Source organism: Sphaerodactylus townsendi, linkage group LG09 (assembly GCF_021028975.2).
Source record: "Sphaerodactylus townsendi isolate TG3544 linkage group LG09, MPM_Stown_v2.3, whole genome shotgun sequence".
Lineage (NCBI taxonomy): Eukaryota > Metazoa > Chordata > Lepidosauria > Squamata > Sphaerodactylidae > Sphaerodactylus > Sphaerodactylus townsendi.
In genome coordinates, this window is record NC_059433.1 from 66,239,080 (window position 1) to 66,257,947 (window position 18,868).

Sequence of the window (18,868 nt, forward strand, 5' to 3'; positions counted from 1 at the left end):
CTCAGGACAGCAAGCTGATGCTCTACCATTGGGCCTGGCCCCTTGCCACTTAGCTTTGGGTGCTTAATACTTAACTGGGCAAATCCACTCACTAGACAAAGAGAGAATTCTTTCCTTACATGCACACCTTTTAACCTTTTCAGCATTGCAATAAGCTGCAATGATTTGGAGCCGTGGTGGCGAACCTTTGGCACTCCAGATGTTATGGACTACAATTCCCATCAGCCCCTTCCAGCATGGTCAACATGGGAATTGTAGTCCATAACTTCTGGAGTGTCAAAGGTTCGCCACCACTGATTTGGAGCAATACTTTCCCCTTTACACTTTCTTTAGAAGAGTAGAAAATCCTCTTTTACTGCATTTCAACTTGATCTCTGTGAACAGGAATGGTTGAAAGTGTGGCAGAGTGACAAATTCTCCTTGTCAACACCTTTCATCTCAGTCATACAGATTAGGAGCAGGAGCGAAGTTACCATGGATAGATAGGTCTGCTCTCAGAAGAAGCTCTCTCCCAGGGCAGAGAACTGAGTAACTCTGCCCTGAGTGCCTGAATGCTCATATTTCAAAGGGTGGGTGGGTGGAGAGGAGCATGTATTAATCCAGACAGGGGTCTGCAACCTGCGGCTCTCCAGATGTTTATGGACTGCATCATCAATTGGCCATGGTGGCAGGGGCTGATGGGAATTGTAGTCCATAAACATCTGGAGAGCCGCAGGTTGCAGTCCCCTGACAGAGGCATGTGAGGAGATCCTGTAGCTATCAGGTGTAAAGAAGGGGGGAAGTTGGGCTTGCCTTAAAGAATATATTGAAGCCACAGGTTTGGAATGGTTCAGGCTAGCCTGAACTTGTCAGAAGCTAAACAGGGTCACTGCCCTTGGATGGGAGGCGGCCAATGCAATCCAGGGGCACTACGGAGAAGCAGGCAATAGCCAATCACCTCTTGTTTTGAAACCACCACGAGGTTGCTGTCAGTCAGCTGCGACTTGATGGCAGTTTTTGCCACCACCAGTGCGGCATCGTGGCTCTCATTCATTTCTCACTCCCTTCAGTTGTGAAAGGGGAACAGGATCAAGCTTCGGGGGCTTCTCCCGAGAGCTGGAGGACATCTTGTGGGTGGTTCCCATCGTCCCATCGGAGAGGCAGGAAATGAACTTTCTTCCTCTTCCTGTGGGGTGGGACCGCCCCCTTACTCCAGTTTGATTCCTGCCTCCAAGGGGAGTAACACATTTTAGATTACCTGCTCTACCCTGCCTATTCCCACTGTGGGCTTTTCGCAAAGTGGAGTGGGGATGGGGGGAGAACAGGCCCTTTGCAGAGGTGCTGTACTGGGTCCTTTGCCTGGCCCTTTTTTTGTTAACCTTCAACCTCTTGCCCCCTGCCCAGATCGAGATGGCTCAGAAGCTGCTGAACTCCGACCTGGCCGAACTGATCAACAAGATGAAGCTGGCTCAGCAGTACGTCATGACCAGCCTGCAGCAGGAGTACAAGAAGCAGATGCTGACCGCGGCTCACGCTCTGGCGGTGGACGCCAAAAATTTGCTGGATGTTATTGACCAAGCCAGGCTAAAATCCATTGCCCAGTCCCGGCCCCACTAGAGGCGGAGGCCGGCGTCTTCGTCGCACGGTTTGGGAAGAGGCGCGCTTCTGCATGGAGAGCGGCCCCGAGCCTCCCGGCAGAAATGTATCGTCCCGGGATCGTCCCGGGAAACGGCACCAGTTGACTCTTTTCCTCGTCATACTTTTAAAGCAACTGTTTATTTGAAAATAATCTGCAAGGCCAGATACGGCCGGACATCCCAAAACACTGCAGTTTCCGCAGAAACTTTGTACAGACGCCTGGACAGTGGAAACCCAATTTGAAACTTTTTGCATCACATGGAATGTGAATCGCTTAAGTTTCTTTTTTAAAAAAGAGAAAAGTCTCAGATCTAGAACTATCCGAGCTGAAGAGCTGAGCAAGACGTTGTGAAGAATTCTGGGAAACCTCAGGGCTGAGAATTCTTGCCTGCAATATATGCGGACTGTCCAGACTGGAATACTTTTTTTTATTAGAATACTTAATGCCACAAGATGCTAATCACAATTTACAGAGAAAGAAGATTTTAAAAAAGCTATATTTTCAAAGTGTCGGTCATAAACTAAAGTCCTCTTCGCCTGTTCCCCCCGCCCCATTCCCCTTCCCCATTTCATGTGGATGTGAACCGTTTGGTCCGAACCATAGCCATAGAAACAGAGAACTTGCTCTCTCTTTATCAGAATAATGTGCCAGTTTTTGTAGCAATTTTATTTTCCTTGAAAGCAAAAAACACACACACACACAACAAAAAAAAGCTGCATTGTGAAGAGCTGCATTTAGAAGGAAAAAAATTCTGTAACCATACATGTTCCCCATTTTTATATAATTTATAAAGATTAAAGCCATGATGGATATTTTAAACCTACTGGAGTTGTTACATCAGCCCTTGACATGCCTGAAGAAGAAGAAGAAGAAGAAGAAGAGTTTGGATTTATATCCCCCCTTTCTCTCCTGCAGGAGACTCAAAGGGGCTTACAATCTCCTTGCCCTTCCCCCCTCACAACAAACACCCTGTGAGGTAGGTGGGGCTGAGAGAGCTCCGAGAAGCTGTGACTAGCCCAAGTTCACCCAGCTGGCGTGTGTGGGAGTGCACAGGCTAATCTGAATTCCCCAGATAAGCCTCCACAGCTCAGGCGGCAGAGCTGGGAAGGGAATCAAACCCGGTTCCTCCAGATTAGATACACGAGCTCTTAACCTCTTACGCCACTGTTGCTCCTGCTGCTGAAGGAGAGATTATGGGCAGAAAGGTACGGCACTGACTGGACAGTAGGAAAACGTTTTTTACAGTATGTAGAGCAGTGGAATTGGTTGCCTAGAGAGGCGGTGACTTCCCCATTACTGGTGGTCTCCAAGCAACGGCTGAACAAACATTTGCCAGGGATGCTCTTGGCTGATCCTGCATTGAACGGGGGTTGCACTAGATGGCCAGTGTGGCCCCTTCCCACTCTATGGTTCTAGAGTCACTGGAAAAATGCAGGACCTTCTGTTTTCTTCCAGTTGCTTGTGTGCTGTGTAGAAACCCTTTTTGAAGTGTGTGTGTGTGTGGGGGGGGGACACAAAATATCCCAGCATGTTGGCTGATCTGGAGGTTCCACCAGACATGCTGAACAGCAACCAGTTTTTTTTTTCCAGCAGTAGAAGAAGAGTTTGGATTTATATCCCACCTTTCTGTCCTGTAAGGAGACTCAAAGGGGCTTACAAGCTCCTTTCCCTTCCTCTCCCCACAACAGACCCCTTGTGAGGCAGGTGGGGCTGAGAGAGTCCTAAGAGATCTGTGACTAGCCCAAGGTCACCCAGCAGGAATGCAGGGAGAAAGGCCATGACACAGAAGAAGAAAACAACAAGATTTTGGATTTATACCACACCTTTCCCTCCTGTAAGGAGACTCAAGGTGGCCTACAAGCTCCTTTCCCTTCCTCTCCCCGCCCTTCCTCTCCCCGCAACAGATATCTTGTGAGGTAGGTGGGGCTGAGAGAGTTCTGAGTGGACTGTGACTAGCCCAAAGTCACCCAGCAGGAATGTAGGAGTGCTGAAACACATCTGCTTCACCAGATAAGCCTCTGCCACTCAGGTGGAGGAGTGTGGGAATCAAACCTGGTTCTCCAGATTAGAATCCACCTGCTCTTAGCCACTGCACCACGCTGGCTCTCAGTGGAGAGCCAATTGTCCACTGCAAAGATCAAGACAAGCTTGGAGGCATCAGCCACTCTGGGATGTTTGGTTACATGCGAGCCTCATCCACGCCCAGTGTCTTCTGACACACTATAATCATCATGTATAGATATAAGTGGTTTTGCTTATTTGGGGCCATAAGGGTATAGTCTATCCCTTGTATTTGTCAGTTCAGGTTTCATTTGCTAGTTTTTTCCAGATCCTTTTCCTGCCCTTTGCTGCTACAGTGGAATAGCGAGCATGCCAGACTGACGTTTGTAAACCTCTGCTCAAGTAAACAAGAGCCCTGGAAGAAACTTTTGAAAGTTGGAAATTTAATTAAACTTGAACTGGCATGCAGGATGTCAAATCTGGAGATGCAGAGACTAGTCACTGGTATAAATTGGAACAGCTACTTGCCGTTGTGAGTTGCTGAGCTACTTTGACTAGTCTTCAGGCAAAGTGTTGATGCATCTTAGAGGTTAATGTGTACTTTTCTTGTAGGCAAGAACTTGAAATTTCCCATGTGCAGGTTCTCAGAACCACCAATAGCTTCTTGAAAGTACTTCCAAGCAGAATGAGTACTCAATTGCTAGCCTCATGTTCTCCTTGGGAGGAATGAGAGCAGAGAAATATTTATAGGAAGAGGATGCCAACACTCTAAAAGAGTACAAACGAAGTTGCAGCGGGTCAAGCAAGAAATCGTGTCAAATATTTATTATTTATATTATTTATACTTTAGACTTTTATACCGCCCTGTCCCCGGGGGGCTCTGGGTGGTGTACAACATATAAACGTGGTACAATCGTAAAATAACTAAAACCTTTAAAAGCAGCGATAAGAACAATAAAACTAAATATACTAATATAGTAAATGCAAATTTAAAGATAAGTGGCGTCCAGCAACTCAATTTTCAAAGTCCCTTCCCCTAGAGGGAGGAGCGGCGAGTCCCATTAGATGACAGGCGGCCCGGATGTAAGGGCCTAAAATGGGGGGGCGGGGCACTATCAGCGGCTGGTCCCTCCAAAGGCCCAGTGAAACAGCTCCGTCTTACAGACCCTGCAGAACTCACCAAGGTCCCGCAGGGCCCGGACAGCTGGAGGGAGAGCGCTCCACCAGGCCGGGGCCAGAGCCATAAAGGCCCTGGCCTGCATGGAGGCCAGCCGCATCATCGAGGGGCCAGGGACCACCAGTAAATTGGCCTCTACCGATCGAAGAGGCCGTATAGGGACATATGGGGTGATGCGGTCTGAGGCAGCAGATAGTACACGGTTTTCAAGTACCTGTGCTGCTGTTCAACAGACACATGAAGTGTCCTTAGTAGACAGGTAGACATTTGAGCACAAAAAGAATTTGCATATGAGGGACTGGGAAGACGTCTGTGCAAAGCACAAGTGAATGCTTAGTCAGTTGCACCAAAACCAAAAGTGACAGAAGACTGAGATGGATCCGAAGAACTTCAGGAACTTCATGAGTAGTTAACTGTCCTAAGATTATGGTATTCCATTTTCCCAGTGGAAACCTAATTGTATTCTCCATTATTAATCTGTCGTGGAAGGTCAACGTATTTACCTTGTGCTAGGCTGGGCCTCTTGCATTTTCCTGGCAAATCTTCCTATATACGTATTCCCTGCCACCTGCTTTGCTATATACCTCCTTCAGTTGTGCTTCTTATGAAACTGTGCTACCTCCTTGAAGTTTATGTCTTCTCCCATCAAAAGCAGGTTTGGAGAAAGCACAGCAGTGAGTAAATGTTCCATCCTTTCTGATTGTCCAGGAGCAATAATGCCACGTTCTGCAAGTCTGCTTCAATCAGGACCTGTGCTCCATACAGGAGTCCAGCGGCCGTTATGGCCTTAATTAGGAGAGTTTATTTTTGTGCTTCACTTTTTCTCTTACTTCACAGAATCTCAAAAGTGGCTTTCGATCAGCCTTCCCTTCCCTCTTCTCCCCACAACAAACACCTTGTGAGGTAGGTGGCACTGAGAGAATTCAGAGAGAACTGTGGCTAGCCCAAATGGTGGAGGAGTGGGGAATCCATTCTGGTTCTCCAGATCAGAGTCCACCGCTCATTTGGAGGAGGAATCCAACCTGGATCTCCAGATTAGAGTCCACTGCCCTTAGCCACTGCATAGTGAGCCTCCAGATTCACTGCTTGCAACTGGCACACAGGCTGTTACCGGAAAGTATTAAGTCCATCTGCAGGATATGAATATAACAGTGGTGGCGAACCTTTTCGAGACCGAGTGCCCAAATTGCAACCCAAAACCCACTTATTTATCGTAAAGTGCCAACACGGCAATTTAACCTGAATGCTGAGATTTTAGTTTATAAAAAACAGTTTGCTCCGAGGCGTGCGTTACTTGGGAATAAGCTTGGTGGTAGTCAGTGGCTTTGCTTTGAAGCAACCAAGCAACTCTTCCAACGGGTGAATCATGACTCAGAAGTAAGCCCCATTGCCAGCAACCAAGCTTACTCCCAGGTAAAGCATCGCGCTTTTGTTCTTTGCATGAAAATCAGTGGGGTTTAACAGCGCTTAACAGGGTTACCTACACTGCTTCCTCAAAACTAGGTCTTAAGTTTAATGCTAATAATCTAGCCCAGCGGCCCAGGCCAGCCTAGATGGGGGGGACTCTGCGCGTGCCCACAGAGAAGGCTCTGAGTGCCACCTCTGGCACCCGTGCCATAGGTTCGCCACCACTGGAATATAAGGTTGGTTTCTGGTGCCACAACCAGTTGTCAAGTATATACCAAAGAACACATCCAGCCTTAAGTGCACATCAAGCATCGAAGCATTTACATAGAAGTCAAGTTGAACCATTAATTGGACCCGTTTAGTATTGTCAGTGGACCTTTAAACCTGTTTAAATTTTGAGGGCTAAAGTGTATCAGATTAGTTTTATAAGCAATTTGCTCTGGATAGGTCAGATCCTAAACTGATTTTTTCCCCCCACAACTCAGCTGCTTATGAAATTTTGTTGCAATTGATGTTCAATCAACTAACAGGCCATCCTTTGCTGATATGACTACCCTAACAGCAAATAACTAAAATAACTCTGCAGCTTGCTTAAAACTATAGGAAGAAAAGAGACTGGTTCCCTTAACTCAGCATGCATTACTGGTCCCTGAAAAAACATAAAACATTTACCAGCCTGTCCAAGGGAGTTCAGGACAAGGCGTCCCTGTCCCTTTTCAACCTACAAGAATGTTTGGAATTTTGAAGGAAGGAGTACATTTTGAGAAAATTCTGCTAAAGTGGTGCCGCAGAAGTACAGCTTTTTATTCCTATCCTATGACGTTAAAACATGAACAGAGTAAATAGAGGGGAAGATTGCTCTGGCAAAATTACTGATGGGAAACCCAACTTATATGCATTTTTAAAAATGTCCTAGTCTGAGGCCGCAGTAAACAAGCTTGCTCCCTCTTCAACATGGCTATCATGCCCCCCCCCCCCCCATTTCTCCAGAGTAAACATCCCCAGCTTGCTAAGTCCCTCTCCGTAGGGCATGGATTCCTTTTTGCCATTCTGGTTGCCCTCCTCTGGACCCGTTCCAGCTTGTCAATATCCTTAAATTGCAGTGGCCAGAATACAGTACTCTAGGTGAGGTCTGACCAATGCAGAGAACAGAGGTACACTACACTCCTTGGTGCCTAGGGTCTGTATCATGCGGCTCTCCAGATGTTCATGGACTACAATTCCCATCAGCCCCTGCCAGCATGGCCAATTGGCCATGCTGGCAGGGGCTGATGGGATTTGTAGCCCTTGAACACCTGGAGAGCTGCAGGTTGCAGACCCCTGGGCTAGCCATTATACTCTTATTGATGCGTCCCAGAATTGCATTGGCTTTCCTGGCTGCCAGATCACACCGCTGACTCATGTTCAGTTTGTGGTCTACTACAACTCCCAGATCCCTTTCACATGTACTGTTGTCAAGCCAGGTATCACCCATTCTATATCTCTGCATTTCATTTTGTATGCCTACGTAAAGAATCTTACATTTATCTCTGTTGAAATTCATTTTGTTAGTTTTGGCCCAGCTCTCTAATCTGTCCAGATCATTTTGAATCTTGCTCCTGTCCTCCAGGATATTAGCTACCCCTAATTTGGTATCATCTGCAAATTTGATTAACATGCCCTCCATTTCATTATTCAAGTCATTGAGAAAAATATCAAAATAGCACTGGGCCCAGGACAGAACCCTGTGGCACCCCACTAGTCACTTCTCTCCAGGATGAAAATGAGCCATTGATGAACACTCTTTGTGTTCAGCCGGTCAACCAATTACAAATCCATCTAACAGTTGCATTGTCTAGTCCACATCTTTCCTGCTTGCTTAATCTATTTCTCTGGAATAGGTCGTACCCCTCAACTGTTACATTTCAGTCACGAGATTCATCCCACCAGGTTTCAGTGATGCCTATTATATCAAATTTATTATGCCGCGTTAAAGAATTTCAGTTCATCCTGTTTATTACCCAGTAGTGAAGAGGCATCTTGTGCAGTAGAGAAGAGGCATCTGTTTATCATGTTTGTATCTTTATTGCAAAAGAGTACAAAAAGTCAGCTTAGTCAAAGAGACCAAAGCCCATGTCGTCATCAGATTCCTCAGACTCTTCTTTCTTCTCTTCCTCTTTCTTCTCTTCAGCTAGGAAAAAAAATAGTGCTTATTACAACACTGCAAGGGGGTGGAATTCTTTTTCCTTCACTGCTCAGGTAGGGGAGAAACGGCATGACACAGAAGAAGAAAACAACAAGATTTTGGATTTATACCCCACCTTTCTCTCCTGTAAGGAGACTCAAGGTGGCCTAAAAGCTCCTTTCCCTTCCTCTCCCCACAACAAATACCTTGTGAGGTCGGTGGGGCTAAGAGAGTTTTGAGTGGACTGTGACTAGCCCAAAGTCACCCAGCAGGAATGTAGGAATGCTGAAACACATCTGGTTCACCAGATAAGCCTCCGCCACTCAGGTGGAGGAGTGGGGAATCAAACCTGGTTCTCCAGATTAGAATACACCTGCTCTTAACCACTACACCACAGACCCTGCAGACCAGGAAGAGACTTTGCAGGGGTGAAAGGTACTGCTGCTGGGGATTGTAATGTTCCATACCGCCATGAGCAGTGACAAAAAGCCCATCAGAAGGGAGTGGGGGCTGTTGTGTTGTTTTCTGCAGCAAAGCAGTTTCAGACAGTAGCCGTGTTGGTTTGCAGCAGAATGGCTACGTGGGAGTACAGTCGTCCCTTAGAGACCACAAGATGTTCAAGGCATGAGCTTTTGAAAGCAAAAGCTCTATCAGGAGAAGGGGAGCTTCGACTCTCAAAAGCTCGTACCTGGAAGATCTTGTTGGTCTCCCCGGTGCTGCTGGCCTCCAATCTAGCCGTATCACATCAGGAATTCTGCCCCAGTTAACATTCCCAGAGTAGTCATAAAAACACAGAGAGGACTTCAAAGGTCATCAACCCTTGCACAATGCGGGGAATTCACAGCAACCCTCCCCAGTGGCCCCCTGCTCTATGCCCCGAGGCAGGCAGAAAAGAACATGACCTTACCAGGAGCTGCACTGCCTGCAGGGGCCCCTCCTCCTGCCGGCGCCGCAGCAGCTGGAGCACCCCCCCCCACTCCGACGTTGCAGATCAGACTTCCGATGTCAATGTTGGACAAAGCCTACAGAAGAGCACAAATGTTAACAGTGATGCCTTTAAACACAACTGTAATTCTGAGCCACAGAAACGTACGCTTTACATAATACAAGTCAAAAGTATTCTTAAATCAACAAAACCACAAATCCGATTTTAAACATGCCAAGATGCAGGTATGTTGTACAATTTGTTTTGTGTGCTGACAGTCACCCTGCCTGCCTGTGCAAGAAGGGCTATCAAGTCACAGTCAACTTTCAGAAACCCAGCAGTGTTTTTAAGGCAAGAGACTAACAGAGGTGGTTTGCCATTGCCTGCCTCTGCAGAGTGACCCTGGACTTCCTGGGTGGTCTCCCATCCAAGTACTAACCAGGGACAACCCTGCTTTGCTTTTGGGATCTGACGAGAGAGGGCTAGCCTGGCGCATCCAGATTAGGGCCGGGGCACCCTGCCAATGATGAAAGCACACAAGGTGGGCAGCCATAGAAAAGGTCCCCTTACTTCAGGGGTCTGCAACTTACGGCTCTCCAGATGTTGGCCATGCTGGCAGGGGCTGATGGGAATTCTAGTCCATGAACATATGGAGAGCCGCAGGTTGCAGACAGTGGTGGGATCCAAAAATTTTAGTAACAGGTTCCCTCGCCAGCCCCCCCTCAGCAAAAGGGGCAGAGGCGTACCTAGGCAAACCTGAGCGCTGGGCAAAACCTGAGTTGGATGCCCCCCCATGGGCAGTCACCCCACCACAATTCCAAAAATTTTTTTGCACCAGGTCATTTCTAAGTCATCATCACATTATAGAAAATGCCCCAACTCACAAATCTGAACACAGAAAGGGTGAAACACACAGGTTCTTTGATAGAGACTGGTGCAATAAAAGGTACGAAAGGCTGAGAATCCATGAATTGCAGTACCTGAAAGGGATTAACCCAGTTCAGGGGATGACATTATTAGTCGCAATTGCCATATGGAACCTTCACGTTCAAAGGCAGGATGCCTCTCGGGGAGGCGATGGCATGGAGATGGAAAAGCGGACCCCATTAGTAACCCCCTCTCGGCACACACAAACAATTAGTAACCCACTCTCGGGAACTGGTGAGAACCTGCTGGCTCCCACCTCTGGTTGCAGACCCCTGCCTTACTTTATAACACACCCTCCCACTGCCATATATAGAAAAATCCAACTTGGTAAATGTCATCCAAACATAAAACCCTCAAAAACCTAAATACACAAAATAAAAATGAGCAATTCTGCTCACGGGCAGAAAGAATGTCTGTATCAATGTCCGTAAAGGCAAAAGGTATGCCCGCTTACAGAATTCAGACAAAGGAAATGTGCCAATTTCTCCTCACACCCCATTCCTCATAAGCCCTAACCTCAGCACCAGTGATACCAACCATGCCAGCCATCCCTTTCTCCCTTGGTCTTACCTTGGCAAACAGGCCAGGCCAGAAAGGTTCAACGTTCACTCCGGCTGCTTTGATAAGTGCATTGATTTTATCCTCCTAAACAAGAATACAACCGTGTTTAAAATCACTCCTCTCTCCCCCGCAATGCTAGCTTAAGACCCAACGAATTTTCAGGATTGTACTACCCAAATTTCAGCAGATGAATAAAAAGTAGACTGAATCAATATCCTGCTAGGGATGAGACTGACCTGGTTTATTAGCGAATTTAACTGCTCTAACTATAGTCAAATGCAGTGCTTGGATACAACTGGGAAATACCCTAAGCAACGTTCCCTGTAAGCCCGAAAGGTTTGCCACAGATTTGGTGCTGTGTACAAAAGAGGCCATCCGGAAGGGGAAACCCTCCCAGGTGGCTCACTTCCGTGTAGCACCAGGGAATGCTTAGAGGCACCAATGGCCCTAACCCTTTGAGGGGAAAGGAAGATTACGCCGTAGTGGCGAACCTTTGGCACACCAGATGTTATGGACTACAATTCCCATCAGCCCCTTCCAGCATGACCAATTGGCCATGCTGGCAGGGACTGATGGGAGTTGTAATCCATAATATCTGGAGTGCCAAAGGTTTGCCACCACTGCTTAGTGTTTAGAAACCTGTGAGAGTGGATGATTTTAAAGTCACATGTGTACCACTGAAGATACAAAACTTCTTTATGCACACCTGATAAAGAAATACTTCCTGCTTAACCTCATCTTCCTGATGGAAAGGGCTGTTTGATGGTGGAACAAACTGCCTGGGAGGGTAGTGGAGCTGCCTCCTCTGGAAACTTTTAAGCAGAAGCTAAACGACCATCTGTCAGGGGTGCTTTGATTGTGTGTTCCTGGGTGGCACAGGGTTGGACTAGATGGCCCTTGGGGGTCTCTTCCAATCCTATGATTATCACCAGAAAAACATGTTCCTGGCATGTTTTTTTGAGGGGGGGAGGTGGTGGTCAGGGTCCTGTGACTGCAGCAATTAGAATGAAAATCTTTTTTCTGTGTGAACTGCTGGCGATTAAACACCCTCACCAATAATGCACAGAAAAACAACTAGTGATAATGAAGCAAAACGCAAGCGCTAATTTCCTAGACGAGCTAGGACTTGCAGTTTCACCGGGAGACAAAATTAAATCGCAGCAGAATTTACTGCAGTTCCCCAAGGAGGCCCTTCCTCCTGGTAGGGCCCCAAAAGCGAGAAGGCAGATCTGCCCATTCTTTTGTATCTCCCAGCACTCAATTCCAGTGAAATATACCTGAAGTCTTCCAGGCCACAATTTGTTTCCGGCCACAGGCTAACCTGTTCACCGAAGAAAAGCTTTCCGTGAGATAAACCAGTGATAAATGGCCCACATGGGCAAATACTATCATGCCACATGGTTCCAGCCTGATTTTGGAGCAGCATTTTCTTCCTGGAGGGGCAGAAGTAGCATGTTTCCAGCACTCCCTTATTTGCAGATCCTTCACTGCCACTGTACTCCCACACACACATTTTCTGTGGAGTCAGTGTGGATCACTGCTTAAGAGTATGAAGACTAGGATCCAGGAGACCCAGGCTCAAATCTCCACTGAGCCTGTCAAGCCCCTAGCTTGGCCTACCTCACAGAGCTGTTTGCGAGAATAAAACGCAGGACAGTAATGAAGTAAACAAATAAACGTGGGCATTCTAATTTAACAGGCTTGACAAGAAGACAGCTAAATCCAGTGCTGACACCAATTCCACCCCCTTGTTTGTTTTGTGGCGGGGGAGCACATAAAAACCATGCTGTTAAGAACATAAGAACAAGCCAGCTGGATCAGACCAAAGTCCATCTAGTCCAGCTCTCTGCTACTCGCAGTGGCCCACCAGGTGCCTTTGGGAGCTCACATGTAGGATGTGAACGCAATGGCCTTCTGCGGCCGTTGCTCCCGATCACCTGGTCTGCTAAGGCATTTGCAATCTCAGATCAAGGAGGATCAAGATTGGTAGCCATAAATCGACTTCTCCTCCATAAATCTGTCCAAGCCCCTATATACTGCCCAGAACACGCTACTGACTCTGAGATATGTAAGGGAACGAGATTTGAGGTCTCCCAGAGATAGGGAAATACCTGGAGATTTGGAACAGGGGGTGCAGCTGGGGAGGGCAGGTTTTGGTAAAGGACCCCAGCAGAGCATGACGCCATAGAGTCCATCTTCCGAACCTGCCATTTCTACACAGGGTAACTGCTCTCCTATCTGGAGATCAGTTCTAATTCTGGTAGATCTCAAGGCTTCACCTGGAGATTGGCAACTCTACGCAGGAGCGTCAACTCTGCCTGTTCCACAAACACTCTAACATTTAGGACTACAACTAAGCAGTCGCTGGAAACCACCAGAAATAACAAAACTGGAATCCAGACGACAGAGATCAACGCTTCCCCCGCCCCGCACGCAAAGTCTAGGACACCACACCCCTCGCCAGGCGCCACCTCCCCAAATCTCCAGGAATTTCCCAACCCAGAGTTGGCAACAACGGTAAGGCCACGGAGAGCCCAGAGGGCTCCCAAGAGGGCAGCGGCTGCCCCCTACAGTGCCCAGCGTGGCCCCAGCACCACGAGGCTCCCACCACCAGCGCATGCGCTCTGCTTCCATCCCGACCTCGCGCGTGCGCTTTCCCCGACACCAGGCCTCCGCCGTTTCCTCACCGTGACGGTGACTTCGTCATCGTGCAGGATGAGCGCGGAGTAAATGCAGGCGAGCTCGGAGACGGAGGCCATGGCGAGGAGGAGGAGGTGGCGCGCGGTGCTGGTCGCCGGTTGGGACTCGGCCTTAGCTTCCGCTGAAGGACTCGGCACCTTTGGCGCGGCTGGGAAAGGAGGCGGGAAAGAGGGGTCAGGAGCTCGCGACGGAAATTTATACATCCGTGGCAGCCAATCACAAGTCCTCTCGGCCGGTATTCGGCCAATGGGCGAGACTGTGGGAAATCGAGAGCCACTCCGAAGAGGTCGAAGGCGGGGCTTTCCTTCTTGAGGTGAAACCTCGCGAGACTTTTACGGAGGTCTCGCCCGTTCAAAAGGGGTCTCCGATCTGCGATGTTTTCTAGGCGAGTGACGCTCGCAGGGTGAGCCAGAAGGACCAATTAGAACGAAGAGTGGCGGGAGCAGCTCAGGCCATGCCGTGGAAGCGCCAATAGCCAGAGACAGGCCGCATAGGACTGGAAAGGCGGGGAGAAAGAATGATTGATGGACTGGGGCGGAAATAGCCGAGAAGAGTCGAAGCGTCTCGGGTACACGCTCGGCTCCCCCCCGCCTGGAAGGAACTTGCGCGTGAAGAGTGGAGAAGAGCCGGCGCTCGCAGACTGGCCCCCGTCAGGAGAGTCACACAAAACAAATAACACAAAATAATGACCTTTGGAGGAATTCATGTTTATGTGACTTTCATTTGTAAGACTAAAACACTAAGGCAGATCAATATGATATCCGCTTTTGGAAGCATACGGCTTCTCCTCACAGACAACCCTGTGAGGTAGGCTCGCATTGCCAGAGGAGAAGAGTTTAGATCAGGGGTCTGCAACCTGCGGCTCTCCAGATGTTCATGGACTACAAATCCCATCAGCCCCTGCCAGCATGGCAGCAGCTGGCAGGGCTGATGGGATTTGTAGGCCATGAACATCTGGAGAACCACAGGCTGCAGTCCCCTGGTTTAGATAGATACGCTGCTTTTCTAAACCTTTAAGGAGTCTCAAGGCGGCTTACAAACTCCTTCCCACAACAGACACCTTGTGAGGCAGGTGGGGCCGAGAGAGTTCTGAGAGAACTGTGGCTGGCCCAAAGTCACCCAGCAGGCTTCGTGTGGAGGAGGAAGAAGAATTTGTGTTTATATGCTGCTTTTTTTCTAAAGGGATCTCACAGTGGCTGTTGTGCCCCTGGAGCGTTCAACGACAAGACTTCAATTTCTTTTACTGATAGCCCGAGCTGAACGCGCATTCCACAGCTTCAGAGTGGGGAATCCTGGTGGCTGCTGCCTGAGGATTGTTTGAGGGGCAGATGGTGCAGTGGGGACCATGAAACCGCGCTCAAAAGGTCCCGCAGCAAACCAACCTGGTGCATATCAACCACCGTTTTTGAAGTGGGGAATCGACCACAGTGCCCCTGGAGCGTTCAACGACAAGACTTCAGTTTCTTTTACTGAAAACAGCATCAGGAAAAAGCTTTTAGATTTCTACTGCCAGAATTAAAGATTAAGGGCCAGAACCCCTCTTCCACATCACATAATACCACCTCTTGGAAAACTGAGACGAACAAGTAGAGTTGGTTTTTACACCTTGCTTTTTCTCAACTGTCAGGAGTCTCAAGGGCTTACAAACTCCTTTTTCCTTCTCCCCACAACAGACACCTTGTGAGGCAGGGGGGGCTAAGATAGTTCAGAGAGGACTGTGACTGGCTGCATGTGGAGGAAGAAGAAGAGTAAAGTGGGGTGTAAATCCCAAACTCTTCTTCTTCCTCTTAAGAACCCTGCAGAATTGCCATAAATCAGCTACCGGTATGACTTGATGGCACTTTCCACCACCACAAAGAGATGGGAGCTGTTCAGCGTCTCATCTTGTTTGGTGCTTTTCCTTCTCCCTGTATTTTCTTCCTCTCCCATCACCAATCCCTTTTTTCTTCTCTTCCACTTATCGGTAAATTCCTTCCATCTGAGGTCTTTGTTCTCTCCAGCATTTCCTCCGTCTCCTGGCTCCCATAATGTCTTGCCAAGTCCAGCTCTGCACATGGCTGGCACGGAGTCTTCTGATTCTGCGCTGCGTCCCACAAACCACCACCCGTTTTTTGTCTCACACGGCACATGTGGTTGCGTTGCTTTGGCAGCGGCTTGGAGGCTTTCTAAAGAAAACTGAATTGCGGTCTGTGTGGGAGAGAGGAAAGGGCTTTGAACACACACTCCCCGATACAAAGACCTGAACACTATTTGGCATCCCTGTGGAAGAAACAGGCAGCGGGAAGAAGGGTTGGCTGTAATTGAACAATGTGCTCAAACTCCATGGACTTTTAAGCTAGTTATTATAATTGCTTAACACACATAATCAAGTGTTTTCAATCTTTATGCTATTATTGAGTGTAATCTATCAGTATTCGTTATTTACTACTAAAGGCTCTGCTGCTGCTTCATCCGTTGAACATCCCCATTAACTAGAGTTTTCTGGGTTGTATGGCCGTGTTCCAGTAGCATTTTCTCCTGATGTTTCGCCTCCAAGATGCCAGCCACAGGTGCAGGCAAAACGTCAGGAGAAAATGCTACTGGAACATGGACATGCAACCTGGAAAACCCACAACGCCCTAGTGATTCCAGCTGTGAAAGCCTTCAACAATACATTCCCCATAACTCCCAATATTTGCTGTATATACCCTGTTTCCCCGAATATAAGACATCCCCTAAAAATAAGACATAGTAGAGGTTTTGCTGAAGTGCGAAATATAAGGCATCCCCCGAAAGTAAGACGTAGCAAAGTTTTTGTTTGGAAGCATGCCCGACAAACAGAACACAGGAAAAATAAGACATCCCCTGAAAATAAGACATAGCACATCTTTGGGAGCAAAATTTAATATAAGACACTGTCTTATATTCAGGGAAACACGGTAATACCAGCTTGAATGCTGAATAAAATGTTTTGCCTCTTGCTGTGATAACTGGATGAAGCAACATAGGGCTCATCCTTTTGAAAATGTTTTGAGAAATCAGGCTACAAATTGGGTATAAGAACATAAGAACAAGCCAGCTGGATTAGACCAGAGTCCATCTAGTCCAGCTCTCTGCTACTCGCAGTGGCCCACCAGGGGCCTTTGGGAGCTCACATCCAGGTGAAAGCAATGGCCTTCTGCGGCTGTTGCTCCTGAGCACCTGATCTGTTAAGGCATTTGCAATCTCAGATCAAGGAGGATCAAGATTGGTAGCCATAGATCGACTTCTCCTCCATCAATCTGTCCAAGCCTCTTTTAAAGCTATCCAGGTGAGTGGCCATCACCACCTCCTGTGGCAGCATATTCCAAACATCAATCACACGTTGCGTGAAGAAGTGTTTCCTTTTATTAGTCCTAATTCTTCCCCCCAGCATTTTCAATGTAACAAATACCCACACCTCTTAACGTTTGGCAGAGCAACTCCCACGATTACCCTGAAAGCAGTGGCCAGTTTGGAGACTCCCAGCTTCAATTTTTGAGGAGCATGCCACAGTAAGATGGACAGACAAGCAGACACGTTCTTTTTATTCATATCAAAGAAAGATCTATTCATTCATATTAAATTACTGTGTTGAATGTTGCCCCTGCTCTTTACGTATCTTATAGAACTAAAAACTGATAGCTTTTTAACACACAAGTTTTAGTGTGCATCACATTTCCGGTTCATGGATTTATTTTGCGGCAAGTTATTTGCATGCATGTAGAACAGGAAATGGGTATATAATTTTTGAAAGCTTTTGGTGAACTTCAGCTATGGCTTCCCTTCTGGGAACATGAAATATTAGAATTTAGCACAATTAGTGTCCCTTGCGCTGTTCCATCTTCTTTTAAAAAATCTTTTTTGCCTTGAATCTAGTCCTTAACTGATGAGGTATTGTTGAAGGCTTCCATGGCTGGAATCACTGGAGTGTTGTGGGGTTTCCAGGCTGTATGGCTGTGTTCCGGTAGCATTTTCTCCTGACGTTTCGCCTGCATCTGTGGCTGGCATCTTCACTCTGAACCCCACAACACTCCAGCGATGAGGTATCTTTTAAAATTGTTTGGGGGTGGTGAAGCTGTGTAAGGCTGAGGCATTTATTTCATTCATATACTACCCTCTCTCCCATGGGGATACATTGTTCTCCATTTTATCCTCACAACAACTCTGTCAGGTAGGCCTGACTGGAAGTGAGTGACCATACGGCCTCAGGACAGCTTCCAACAATATATAAATACAGTATCCATATCAATACAATAAAATGACTGTTAAAAGTCAAGACTGCTATCAATAAATTATCTTAAAACCTGATGCTGGCTAGCTCTCAGCATTAAAATCCCTGTTCTCTGGGCTGCAAAAACAGGAGGAGAGCAGGACATGAGACAGCACGTGTGACTCCAACCTGGATCTCCCAAGTTTGAGGCCCCTGCCGCACATGCAGAACAATGCACTTTCGATCCACTTTGAACAATGCACTTTCGATCCGCTTTGAACAATGCACTTTCGATCCACTTTGAACAATGCACTTTCGATCCACTTTGAACAATGCACTTTCGATCCGCTTTGAACAATGCACTTTCAATCCACTTTGAACAATGCACTTTCGATCCACTTTGAACAATGCCCTTTTCAATCCACTTTGAACAATGCACTTTCGATCCACTTTGAACAATGCACTTTCGATCCGCTTTGAACAATGCACTTTCGATCCGCTTTGAACAATGCACTTTCGATCCACTTTGAATAATGCCCTTTTCAATCCACTTTGAACAATGCACTTTCGATCCACTTTGAATAATGCCCTTTTCAATCCACTTTGAACAATGCACTTTCGATCCACTTTGAACAATGCACTTTCGATCCACTTTGAACAATGCATTTTCAATCCTGTGTGGAAAAATCAAAAATCCACTTGCAAACAACTGTGAAAGCGGATTGAAAGTGCATTATTCTGCATGTGCGGAAGGGGCTCTAATCCCACAAGGCTCCCCCTACACAAGTATGTCTATGCCCCGACAAATCCACTGTGGTTTACTTCCGAGTAAGGCCGGCCTCCTACGCCCCATATTTTGTGCCAGAGCCCGGCCTTTAATGCACGCCCGTCCCACCGTCGAGCTGAGCGGCGGGTGGCCTCGCGGGCGAGGAAAGCGGCACGACGCGCGCGTCTCCCTCCTCATTAATCCTCATTATTTTCTCTATTTATAGCCCGCCTTTTCCTCACGGACACTCGAGGCCCCGGCAGAGAAGCCCGAGCGGCCGCCCGCCCGCCCTCACCGGCACCGGATTGTGTCGTGAGCCGCCCCGAGCCCGAAAGGGGAGCGGCGGCCTATTGAGTCGAAATAAATAATAAATAAATAAATAATAACAAGGTGGATTTTGAAGAGTTTGTGA

At 47.6% G+C, this 18,868-nt stretch overlaps 1 protein-coding gene across 1 annotated transcript; it reads right to left on the minus strand.

Moving 5' to 3' along the window:
• Positions 1-8,247: 8,247 nt before the first annotated feature.
• RPLP1 (ribosomal protein lateral stalk subunit P1) lies at positions 8,248-13,663 on the minus strand. Its single transcript, XM_048508449.1, has 4 exons — positions 13,468-13,663; positions 10,790-10,864; positions 9,275-9,389; positions 8,248-8,373 (listed from the first exon to the last, which is right to left on the minus strand). Exons 1-4 carry the CDS (start codon positions 13,537-13,539, stop codon positions 8,294-8,296), a joined length of 342 nt encoding a protein of 113 aa, XP_048364406.1. The 5' UTR covers positions 13,540-13,663; the 3' UTR covers positions 8,248-8,293.
• Positions 13,664-18,868: the final 5,205 nt, after the last annotated feature.